At 33.5% G+C, this 13,850-nt stretch overlaps 1 protein-coding gene across 1 annotated transcript; it reads left to right on the plus strand.

Annotated features, from left to right (window-relative positions):
* Positions 1 to 1,175: 1,175 nt before the first annotated feature.
* Positions 1,176 to 1,715, plus strand: LOC123886253. Its single transcript, XM_045935587.1, has one exon. It carries the CDS (start codon positions 1,176 to 1,178, stop codon positions 1,713 to 1,715), a length of 540 nt encoding a protein of 179 aa, XP_045791543.1.
* Positions 1,716 to 13,850: the final 12,135 nt, after the last annotated feature.

Below are 13,850 nucleotides of genomic sequence, written 5' to 3' on the forward strand. Positions count from 1 at the left end.
AAAAATTTGTGGAGAGATGTTGTTGAAAGTCCAAATGAGGTGGAGTACCAGCAGCGGTTGAATGCGTTTCAGCAAGCATGTGTTAATTGAAACAAGTTTGTCGATTATGTCAATAACACCTGGTTGGCCCCTCACAAAGAACAATTTGTTGCAGCATGGACCAATCGACTGATGTATTTAGGAAACACAACGACTAATAGGTATGATTTTTTTATTTCAAAATTGTAATTATATTTTTCTTTTTTTGGCGTTTAATTGACTATTGTTTGCAATTTGATATTTAGAGTCGAGTCTGCACATTGGAAACTGAAGCAAATGTTGGAACACAGCAAAGGAGACTTATGCAAGTCTTTGGAAACAATGAATAACAACATAATACTACAAGTTGACAAAATTAAGAAGTCTTTTCAAAAGAGTTTTTATTATGCAGAGAAGACACACAACAGTCCATTTTTTTAATATTTGAGAAACTTTGTCTCCAGGGCCGCTATGACACTAATTTTTGATTAGATGAAGAGAATTGGCATTGTTGAAACAGATAAAAACTTGTGTGGTTGCAAACTTAGGTCAACATGTGAGTTGCCTTGTGCTTGTGAATTGAGTGGATATACAACCAGTGGTGTACCGATACCATTAGATTCAGTTCACGGTCACTGAAAGAAATTAACTATGGAAGAACCATTGGAGGATGACACAGAGGATGGATATGAGTTGGACATGAGTAATGGAATGGAGGCAATATGGACTCGATTTCGATCACTTGATATTGTTGGTAAAAGAGCGTTGAAGAGTAAAGTGTTTGAACTTGCTTATCCAGCCTCAAGTTCATTGTGTCCACCACCTGAAAAAATAAAAACCAGAGGAGGAGTGAAGAACAAAGATAAAAGAAAAGCACCAAAGGGTTATGATGTGTATCGTGATCCATCATATTTTGAACATGTTGAAAGAGAATATGGTGATTCACAAGGTGACTAATTTATTTTTTTTATAATATAGTTATTGCTTATATTTTTATTTCTATATTCTATTATTATATATTCAACTTTTTTAGTTTTTACATAAATCTAGGTACATCGAAGAGGTTGTGTACACAACAATCACAGTCATCTCAGAAGGAACTATCTCAACCCTCTCAGAAGCAACAATCTCAACCATCTCAGAAACAAGTATCTCAGATGTCTAAAAAACTGACATCTAAGAAATATTTGGGGCAATTTCCTGATCCTATACATCCACATATTGTTGACATTGCTGATGTGCTTGAAGATGGAAATTGTGGTTTTAGAGCTGTTGCATCTTTACTTGGTTACACAGAGGAAGGTTGGTCCATCGTCCGCCGGGAGTTAGATGAAGAGCTTAGAAATAATAACAGTTTGTATGAGAAATTATTCAGACAAGATTTGCAGGTTGTGAGAGATTCGCTGGTAGCAAATAGATGGTTCACCATATCTGCTATGGGTTACTTGGTAGCAAATAGGTATAATGTCGTTTTCGTCACGTTGGGTAAACCTAGTAAGACTTTCTTTCCTATGATGACTTCATATTCCTCTTCAGCAAGGTCTTTTTGTATTGGTTTTGTTGATGGAAATCATTGGGTTCCGGTAAACATGTCAAAGGGGTTTCCGTTGCCCGAAGTTACAGCTGATTGGAAGAAATTTTGTTTACATGAAGCAAGGTCTTGGATGTCAAACTTAAACGGACGGCTACAATATTGACAACTTCTAAATCCTCCGGTGAAACCTCTTACTGGTGTTATGTCTGTTGAATAATTTTTAATTTTATGTCAATTAATTAAATATTACCTATTTTTAATTTTTATTTTATGTCGAATATTTATATTACTTATGTTTTATCAAATATCTAAATTCTTTAGTAACGTTCATTGTGTCAAAAAATATTTTATGTCAATAAAGTGCAATGCCTACTTTAGTAACGTTCATTGTGGCAAAAAAATAATGTATTGAAGTACAAAAAACATTTGATCGATAAAGTTCATAATCTAAATAAAGTACACGATCTAGTAAAAATAGTTCAACAAAATACACAATCTAAAAATAAAAGTACATAAACTAGTGTTCTTCAAAAAAAGCTCCTCAAATCCCTCATCATCCTGTTGAGGCAAAATCCATTTTAGTGTTTTAATGACAACAAACCTTCTGGAATAAATGTTAAGTTTTATGAATGGTGATCTACTGATGTTTGCACTTGAGTTTTTGTTGAAAGATAGGTAATGACAAAAGTGGACAAACTAGAAGCCACTCACATCAACAAGTGCATTTTATATACTCAAACAATGAAAGAATTGGAGTAGCATCAAATGATCATAACAATAGCATCACAAGCTTCGTGAAGATTTTTAAAGGATGTGGTTTGAATCATAAGAGGTTTGATTTGAAGATTCAAACAAGAAAGCAAGTTTCATGGTTAATAGTCTTCCTCATCACCACAAGGTTCACAATGAGCTTAAAGATTCAAGGAAGAATATGAAGATCATAGTTGATGGAAATACTTGCATCACAAGCTACACAAGAACATATTTGATGTTATCATGTCAAAACTCACATTGAGTTTTGTTACATGCTTTGAGGATTTACTACTACAATTAACATCAATGGAAATGATGTATATTTTGAAGATCTTCAAAACCTACTCAAAGTTTCATCTTAGCTTCTCAAGACAAGAATGATCTAAGAATGATTTTCCATGAATTTACCAAGGAGCTTATGCACCACAAGGCATAAAAGTTTTAATCATTGTCTAAGCTAGAAAATGATAATCCTCATGATGAGTACTCCCACGCCTCCACTAAAAGCATCTCAAAGTACTCAATGAACAAGTAACAATGTGTGCAAAACATCAAGAGGAATTGTGGAAAGTTTTGCAGCAACATGAAGATCCCTCTTTAAGAAAATCTTGAGATACTGTTTTAAGAATGATCTGAGAACATTCTTAACAGACAGACTGCACTTTTGAATATAAGCATGTTTTGGATTAAGTGCTTTCTGATTTTATAAGTCAACTTTGGACAAAACAAATAAGAACTTTACAAAGGAAATATGGATCAAATCTCTACAGAAGATAATCTCTTTTGGGATCAACAACACTTGGTGGAATTTTAAGTATATGCTTTCCTAGTCATAATTCATGCAATGGATTATGAGTTTGATCTTTCATGATCTTTTATGGTATTGATCATCCAATGGAAACACCTGATCGAAAATCATAGGCCAATCAGATTGCAACAACACTCCTTGATCTATGAGTTATGATGCACTTGAGCCAAGTACACACAAGGAACATTCTTTAATAAAAGTGTCATAACAAGTACTTTTTGTCCTACATGCTTTGATACTTTTCCAGCTGGTTTATTCCCAAGCTAAACCTATTTCTGGACTGTCCTTAAGCCTACTGAACAGCTGCACATCACAAAGGAAATAGAGATGAAGTTTCATCACACTTGTTGATGCAGTCAAGACTGGTTCAAGACTGATTCAAGAACGTTCCTGCACACAGTTTTGCAAAACCACCTCCAACTGTCATGAGTCCTTTTACTGAGGTTCCAAACGGCTATATCTGACCTCTGACATTGGAAGGAAGCAGGAAACAACTCATTTGTACTTGCCAACAGCTCACACTTCTTTGGCTCTTGTGGATCAAAGCAAAATTCAGTTCAAGACTGTTTTAAGACTGATGCAAGAATGATCCTGCACACAGTTTTTCAAAACCATTTTCAACTGTCATAAGTCCTTTTTCTGAGGTTCCAAACGGCTATATCTGATACATGACAGTGGAAGGAAGTAAGAAACAACTCATATGTACTTGGTAACAGCTCACACATATTTGGATCTTATGGATCAAAGCAAAATGAAGATCAAGACTGTTCCAAGACTGAACAGAGAATCTGCAATTTTGCAGCAGCTGTCTAAAGCATCTTTGGCACTGAGTAACAGCTATAATTTGCTCTCTAACTGATATACTTGAAGGCCAAGACTCACACATAAGGTTGCATCTATAAAAGGCAAGCAAATCCAAGAGAAAGAGCAAGAGTTCAAGCTACAAATCATCAATTACTTGTTTTTGTGTACAAGTCCTAAAACTCTTCTTTCATCACTCAAACTCAGGCTCTTCATTCACATCATACTTCTGAGTTTATTGAGTGTTTCTATTTGCTTCTCAAACAACCTTTGAGTTTCTACAAGCAAATTTCTCAAGAGACCACTTTTCAACATAACCCACTTTTAAGTGGTTATATCTTTGTCTCTCAATTTTACCACTCACACTCCAACTCTCTATCAACCTATTGGATCACAATATTACTGAGTGTATTGAGTGTATTTTGTATAAGCCTCTCAAACTAGTTTTGAGTTTTTGTATAAGCTTAGATCCAGAACAACTTCCCTTTGTAAAAATAAGATTGGCTCAAGTCAATACGTAACTATTGATTGAGTGACACCTCTGTAAGGCTGAGGTAGATCAAGCTTGTAGGGATTGGAGGTTTCCGATCGTGGTTTAGATCAAAGAAGATTTGTATTTGAGATCGGTAGTATCTCGAGATCATAGTGGAAAACTCACAAGCGTGGGGACTGGACTAGCCCAGGATTTGGGTGAACCAGTATAATTTTTGTGTGTGAATCTCTCTTACCTTTAACTATTTATTTACTGCAAACACACATCACACAAACCACTTAATCTACATTCACTTTGAATTCTCACGCAGCAGAGAACATTCTCAGAACAAGCTCATGCAGCAGAGAACATTCTCAGAACAAGCTCATGCAGCAGAGAACATTCTCAGAACAAGCTGTTTTATATTCCACTAACATTTATCCAAGTATACACTTGATATTAATTTTGTAGAGTGCAGGATTAATTTTAAAAGGGTCACAATTCAAACCCCCCTTTCTTGTGACTATTTCTTCCACTTCAATTGGTATCAGAGCTCTGGCTCTAAGGTTTAAACACTTAACAGTGTTAGAGGAAAAGATTCAGGAAGAAGTGATGTCAAAACCTGCAAATCAAAGTGCATGCTGTAAGTGCAAAAAGAAGGGACATTCCAAAACGAAATGTTCTCAAAACAAGAAAATGCAAAGAGAGCTCGCTTCCAAGAAGAAATTCATGATGACAACAAAATGTGACTTTGATGATTCAAAAATAGAAGAAAAAGGCAACACATGCCTAATGGTAAATAAAGAGGAATGTCTTTAAGCAATCAAGAAAAAGCTTTGAGGCTTGGAAAATTGATGCTCAAGGAATATGACTTTAGAAAGACAATATTTCCTCACATTTAAAAAGGGAGGAATGGTGAATCTACAACCGTTGCAATCATCGACAAAAATCAAACCAAAGGTACATGTATCATTAAGTAAAATGATTTTGCATAAATTAAGGATGATTGATATGTTAAAGGTCTAACACATAACTTCATTAAATTTTGGGAAAATTGGAATTAAAGTTATTTCATCCTCATCCACATGATTATGATACTTAGATGATTTTTAAATCAAAATCATGTTTTAATGTCCTTGAAAAAGATAAATATTTTGGACATAAAATGGCCTGTCAAATAAGTATGAAAACTTTGGCAAATTTTTTCAATTTTGATCTAGTTAGATATTTGTTAAAAATTGGTTTTGAATATGATAAAGTTTGTGAAACTTGTATTTATTATGTAAAGAGTAGTCTTCATTTGAAAAATACAATTTTAACCAAAAATCTTTTTGAACTACTTTATATTGATTTATTTGTTCATTACAAAACTACTAGTCTTTTCACTTTGTACTACTTGATGATTTATTCAACTTGGACTTTATTTTTAAAGCAAAAGAACAATTTCTTTTAAGGCTTTTAAAGTTTTGTGAAAAATGTTCAAACTTTAAAAACTCAAAAATCATCTCTTAGTAGTAGTGATCATGGGGAGATTGTGAAAAACTATATATCAAAACATTCTTTGAAGAAAATGATATTTCACTTGATTTTCTTGATTTAGAATTTCAGCAAAAACAAAATTGTTATAAAGAAAAATTCATTAAATGAAATATTTTTAATCAAGTGTTGAAAAATATTTTTGAAAGAAACCATAGACATTGCATATGTTTTTGCATCATGTTTCTACTTGAGTAAAACTCCAATCCATGTGAAAATATAGAAATCCAATCATATCATGCTTTTATATTTTTTTGTCATTACTATAATTTGGCATAGCAAAAAAAATTAATTAAGAAGATTTTTTTAAATTATCAAAAACATAGTTTTTGGGATACTCTCTTGATTCTCTAAAGTTACGGTATATGTAATTTCAAATTTACAAGTTGTATAAATCATGTTAATTACTTTTGATGAGTTTGACAACTTTTATGATAAGAGAAAAGATAATGATGTTGATGATGATGCACAACTACAAGAAGAGACCATGAATCAAAAGTTTAAGATTGTTCAAACATCACCTCTACAAATACATCTGAAGAGTTTGAAGTTGACTTACCATCATCCTCATAATTGAATCATTAATAGCTCCATTTAAAGAATAAGAATTGAATTTTCTATTGAAGAAAATGGACGGATGTAAAATGAATAAGTATGTGGATGTCATTCTTGAATGATCGTAATGTTCTCCCATTTATAAGAATGTTCACCATTGGAAGGAGCCATGGTATATGAAGACAACTTGTACACTCATGTTCAAGTAAGAAGAAATGAGTTTATCCAAGAAATGTTCATTGAAAGCTGAGATTATTAAAGGAGTACAATCTGAGAACGTTCTTGCTGCTATGGTAACAACTGTCAAAGGAAAATGACCTCTCATTGAGCGCACTGAATCTTAGTCTAAGTCCATTCCCTTTGTAGACCTTAATGCATGCATCGCTGCATTTTTGACTCAAGTAAAAACATTGGTGTTGATCTCAATCCTTCACAAAGCTTCTATAAGAGTTCTTGGATATTTTTCAACCATACCTCATTCTTTTGACCACTCTTTATTTTTCCCATCTGAGAATCACTATCAAATATCTTTTGATTCAATTTTTAGCTCTGAATTCCTAAATAAAAAATTGCTCAAAATACCAAGCCCAAAAACCCCAGAATATTTGTTCCCGTATTCTCTACATCCGCTGCACCAGTTTGAGATGAAGCAAACACCAGGCCTAAGCGTTCTAAGATGGGACTTTGAAAAAGAGAGAAACTTGGATGCGTTACTTTATACTTTGTTGGATCCAGTAGATTAATCTGGGAACGTTCTTCCTGCCAAGTCAACAAGTGAAAAGGCAAAAAAGATACTTGAGAGATGATGAATTTACTCAACATTGGAGAATGCTCTAAAAGATAAAACTTTTCTCCTCAACCGTCAACCAAGTGTCTTATATTTACAATGACGAGCATGTGGTGAAATTTCAAACAATTGAAGATGCTCCCATCATTGAATCTCAAGTGAAGAAATCCATTATATAAGGTACACAAAATTCTAGATCTTATAACATTTGCATTATATTAAGCTTGAATACATTTATGCAATGTTATTATGTGATTGATTTGATGATCTTGAAATCTAGAATTCAGTGTGAAATTTTCTCTATACAAGTATATGACATTAAAAGCTTAAATTGCATATCATTGCTTGTTAATGACTAGTATGTGCATATGCTTAATTCATATCTTTAATGCACTCTTTGTTCTTACACTTTTTCATGATTTTTGTTCATATAATGTAAAATCATCTCTTTCAAAATATCATGCTAAGTGTTAAATGAATGAACATTTTTGCTATGCAAAATCATCTTTCTACACCTTTGTAAGCAATACATTTTCAAAAATGCTATACTCATATTGCTATCAAAGTTTTTGTTAAGGGTTATTTTATCAAGTTAGATTTTCTCCATATGTCTTAGTCACATTTTTCAATGATCAATTTTATTTTGATATATCAAACGACAATTTTATTTTAAATTAACACTTGTCTTAATTTATGATCTCATTTTAAAAAGTTCATGATCACATTGTTGATAAATATTTTTAAAATACAAGTCATGTTATGTGCTTAATGAAAAATTATCCTTAATGATCAATGAATAATTTTTGGAGTTAGTCTCTTAATTATCCTTCATGATAGACCAAAACTTTTAGAACAAGAAAAATGACATAAAACTCATAATTTTGATAAACCATTATATGTCATATTTGTTCTTACATAAGTCCGGCTTATAGTATACTTTTTTATGAGAACACATTTTTTCTATAAGTCTTTTATATGTGCACCGCTCTCAATTTAAAACTTTGGATGAATCCAATTTTGTTGCACATCTTGATTAGCCTATAGTTTGCTTAATTGATGATTAAGTAGAACTTTTTGAACATGGCTACTCAAAAATTGAGATTTTGTTATAACTTATGTAAAAGATCATCCTTCAAAGGTTTTAAATGAATATCCATTTTTTGTTGGATTTATTATTTGAAGGATTTTAACAAGAGAACATATGATTGGTCTTCATGAGAATAATCTGTGTGTCTACTCTCCATAAAATTAGAATTTGGTCTAAGAATAATAATTCTTGAACATTATGTTCATAAACTCATATTTGACTTTTTCTCAACAAGAAAGAATTTTTTCTACACTTATGTGTTATGATAGAAATACGATCAGATGTTTTAACATAAGATCCTATTGAATATTTTGCTATAAAAAGGAAACATCTTCATCATAGAAGTATTTGGAAAAGAGAGAAATTTATTTTTGAGATATTGTCAATTTACTCTGATTTCAAAGTTTTTCATATGCGCAATTTTCTCTCTAATTTCAAAGTTTTTGGAAAATTCTAAATTATATTTTATTGTTAAAATGACCACAACATAGTCTTGTCCATCATTTTTTTTTGGAATGATCATGTTTTAAAAGAAAAAAGTTACCTCTACCCAAATTATTTTGAAACTTTTAGAGAATATTCATCTCATAAGATTTAGGGAGAGTTTTTCTAAATTTTGAGAATATTTGTTTCTTTAGAACTTGCAATATCTTTGAGGTCAAAATCCTTTTTTAAATTGAGAATGTATAACATTATCTTTTAAAATCAAATATGTTTACATGTGATTTAATCATTATTCATGTTGTGATTGCAATATTTGATTGAAATGATTATTGATGATCATACATGCTATGTGCTTTAATGTTTAAATGCAAACTTGATAAGTTTGATATATGAATGAACTTCTCAACTTCATGTATGCAATGTTTATTACATTTGAATCCTATCATTGCACTTCATATTTAAAATTACTCCCAATACTTTTTGATAGATGACAAAAGGGGGAGAGATATATATATGATGGGAGAGAAATGTTAGATGAAACTAATTAATGAAGAATGTTATGAATTAACCTCTTGCATGTATTTAGAGGGAGTTTAATTAGAATGATAAGAATTAAACCCTTGCATGTGTTTAGGGGGAGCTTAAATTCATATCTACGAACATTCTTGCATTTATTATTATTTCCATCCATAAAACATAAGATTTATTCAAAAGGTTTGTCATCATAAAAAAGGGGGAGATTGTTGAGGCAAAATCCATTTTAGTGTTTTAATGACAACAAACCTTCTGGAATAAATGTTAAGTTTTATGAATGGTGATCTACTGATGTTTGCACTTGAGTTTTTGTTGAAAGATAGGTAATGACAAAAGTGGACAAACTAGAAGCCACTCACATCAACAAGTGCATTTTATATACTCAAACAATGAAAGAATTGGAGTAGCATCAAATGATCATAACAATAGCATCACAAGCTTCATGAAGATTTTTAAAGGATGTGGTTTGAATCATAAGAGGTTTGATTTGAAGATTCAAACAAGAAAGCAAGTTTCATGGTTAATAGTCTTCCTCATCACCACAAGGTTCACAATGAGCTTAAAGATTCAAGGAAGAATATGAAGATCATAGTTGATGGAAATACTTGCATCACAAGCTACACAAGAACATATTTGATGTTATCATGTCAAAACTCACATTGAGTTTTGTTACATGCTTTGAGGATTTACTACTACAATTAACATCAATGGAAATGATGCATATGTTGAAGATCTTCAAAACCTACTCAAAGTTTCATCTTAGCTTCTCAAGACAAGAATGATCTAAGAATGATTTTCCATGAATTTACAAAGGAGCTTATGCACCACAAGGCATACAAGTTTTAATCATTGTCTAAGCTAGAAAATGATAATCCTCATGATGAGTACTCCCACGCCTCCACTAAAAGCATCTCAAAGTACTCAATGAACAAGTAACAATGTGTGCAAAACATCAAGAGGAATTGTGGAAAGTTTTGCAGCAACATGAAGATCCCTCTTTAAGAAAATCTTGAGATACTGTTTTAAGAATGATCTGAGAACATTCTTAACAGACAGACTGCACTTTTGAATATAAGCATGTTTTGGATTAAGTGCTTTCTGATTTTATAAGTCAACTTTGGACAAAACAAATAAGAACTTTACAAAGGAAATATGGATCAAATCTCTACAGAAGATAATCTCTTTTGGGATCAACAACACTTGGTGGAATTTTAAGTATATGCTTTCCTAGTCATAATTCATGCAATGGATTATGAGTTTGATCTTTCATGATCTTTTATGGTATTGATCATCCAATGGAAACACCTGATCGAAAATCATAGGCCAATCAGATTGCAACAACACTCCTTGATCTATGAGTTATGATGCACTTGAGCCAAGTACACACAAGGAACATTCTTTAATAAAAGTGTCATAACAAGTACTTTTTGTCCTACATGCTTTGATACTTTTCCAGCTGGTTTATTCCCAAGCTAAACCTATTTCTGGAGTGTCCTTAAGCCTACTGAACAGCTGCACATCACAAAGGAAATAGAGATGAAGTTTCATCACACTTGCTGATGCAGTCAAGACTGGTTCAAGACTGATTCAAGAACGTTCCTGCACACAGTTTTGCAAAACCACCTCCAACTGTCATGAGTCCTTTTACTGAGGTTCCAAACGGCTATATCTGACCTCTGACATTGGAAGGAAGCAGGAAACAACTCATTTGTACTTGCCAACAGCTCACACTTCTTTGGCTCTTGTGGATCAAAGCAAAATTCAGTTCAAGACTGTTTTAAGACTGATGCAAGAATGATCCTGCACACAGTTTTTCAAAACCATTTTCAACTGTCATAAGTCCTTTTTCTGAGGTTCCAAACGGCTATATCTGATACATGACAGTGGAAGGAAGTAAGAAACAACTCATATGTACTTGGTAACAGCTCACACATATTTGGATCTTATGGATCAAAGCAAAATGAAGATCAAGACTGTTCCAAGACTGAACAGAGAATCTGCAATTTTGCAGCAGCTGTCTAAAGCATCTTTGGCACTGAGTAACAGCTATAATTTGCTCTCTAACTGATATACTTGAAGGCCAAGACTCACACATAAGGTTGCATCTATAAAAGGCAAGCAAATCCAAGAGAAAGAGCAAGAGTTCAAGCTACAAATCATCAATTACTTGTTTTTGTGTACAAGTCCTAAAACTCTTCTTTCATCACTCAAACTCAGGCTCTTCATTCACATCATACTTCTGAGTTTATTGAGTGTTTCTATTTGCTTCTCAAACAACCTTTGAGTTTCTACAAGCAAATTTCTCAAGAGACCACTTTTCAACATAACCCACTTTTAAGTGGTTATATCTTTGTCTCTCAATTTTACCACTCACACTCCAACTCTCTATCAACCTATTGGATCACAATATTGTAACGACCCATTTTTCGTATTCGTATATTTTATTAAATGTTATTTTATTTATTAATTGGCTTTTATTATTTTAGTGAGCGACGAATAATTATTTAGCCGATCGTAAGTTATTAGGCGCGAGAACCTTGTTTTAGGCTTATTAGGCGTGTGAGAGGCTTGGGCCTAAGCCAATTGGGCTTGGTCCATGACTTTAGGGAATGGTATAAGTAGCAATATCAACTATGAATAGTTTCACAATTCATTTCTTTGAGTTTGAGTGAGTAGAAGCAAGATAGAGCAAGAGCTAGGGTTTTGGCTAAGAGAAAGCTTGAGCAAGAGAAGGCTGGGATCATCATCTTTGCTTAAGGTAAGAGATTAGAATTCATGATTCTTGAGTGGTAAGGAGAGGGGAGATTGTCTATGTCTCCGTTCCCGAACTCTCCCACTCAATTTCTTTTAGATTTTGATTAAGCTTTTGTATGTGAGTATGATGTTCTTCATCATCACTTTGTATGTGTTAATCACTAGCTTGATCCCATGATGAATATGTATGTGTTTGGATCATTTTTGGAAAGTTTATGAAAGTTACTTAAAACCCAAGAAATTGCCATGATTTTGATTGTTAGAGGTATTTGGATGTTTGGAAGGGATGATTAATGTTCCTTGATACCATATATGTTTGAAATGGCTGTTTATATGAATTTATAACATGTTTGGATGAATTTTTGAGTTGATTTAAGGTTAAACCGCCTTAGAAACTCAAGAACAGATATTTTTCTTTCTGGTGTAGTTCGCTAAGCGACCAGGAGTTCGCTGTAGCGAACAGGTTCGCTGGATCTCGCCGAAGCTCGCTATGAGCAGGTGACTCCCGGGTGTGGTTCGCGTAGGCTCGCTAAGCCTTCGCTCAGCGAACAGGTTCGTTGAAGCTCGCCAATGCTCGCCATGAGCAGGTTACTTCCTGGTGTGGTTCGCCATGTCTCGCTAAGGCTTCGCTTAGCGAAGGCCTCTGTGACAGCAATTCTTGTTGATGGTTGTAAGTGTGATTAGGCACTTGTAACATGGTTTAAGAGTATCCTTGCATGATTGTTGATACATGTTGATACTGTTAATGCTTATTGTTAATCGTTATATGAATGATAAACGTGTATGCAATAAGTTGTAGCTTAAAATGAGCAATGTTATGTTTTGGCATTAATGTGCAATGTTAAGTGAATGTGTTAGGATTTGTGTTCCCGCATTCATAAAAGAGTAGCTTCGAGCTAGAGAATATCATATGGTTGATATGTGTATGCATACATGCATTCATGATTGTATGTGAACATTGGAAACTTGGGTTCCAATAACGAAAATGGATTATGTGTCCATAATGAAGCCGAGGATCGGATTAGATGAATCCATGAGTCCGGAGCTGCTATCCAACAGGATATAAAACTGTTTTGGCTTATCCAAGGGAGATAAGATGGTTCGGTAAGTTCCGACATATCCAGCATGATATAAAACTGTTCTTGGTCCACCGTTGGTGTGACATCTTGGTACCACATGCATTTAGTTATGTCTAGGGATGGCATGACAGTGAATTAATTGGCATTAGATACCTTAGGGTAAATGCGCATATATTTGATAAATGGTAAGTGACATTATTTGGTTGAATGGTGTTGAACCTTATTAATTGATAATTGTTTAGTGCGATGTTTTGACGTGAGTTAGAATATGTATGATGTAGTTCGAAAGTGTAAGGTCTTTCTTATGCTCGTATGATATGCGATTATGTTTTCTAACTCTCTGCTTTGTGTTATTTGCTGGACCTTTGGGGGTTCAGATATTCAGGCTGAGGATTGTGCCGACGTTTAGACTGCTGTTCTAGCGTGGTGTTGAAGTACCTTTTGGTGAGGAGACTTAGCATAGATTACTCCTCTTAGTACTAGCTTTTGACTAGAGTTTGTAAATAGTGAATGCTCTGGTAATGTAACATCGAGTCGGGGATTACGCTTGGATTTCATCGTATATCGGTGTTACCTTTTTGTTATGCTAGTTCTTGTATAAGTGACATCCTTAGGGATGAATATGGCTTATGTATATATATATGTATATATATGCATGCTTGGTTTGATTGGAATCCGCTGTTGCTTT

This window comes from Trifolium pratense, linkage group LG5 (assembly GCF_020283565.1).
Source record: "Trifolium pratense cultivar HEN17-A07 linkage group LG5, ARS_RC_1.1, whole genome shotgun sequence".
Lineage (NCBI taxonomy): Eukaryota > Viridiplantae > Streptophyta > Magnoliopsida > Fabales > Fabaceae > Trifolium > Trifolium pratense.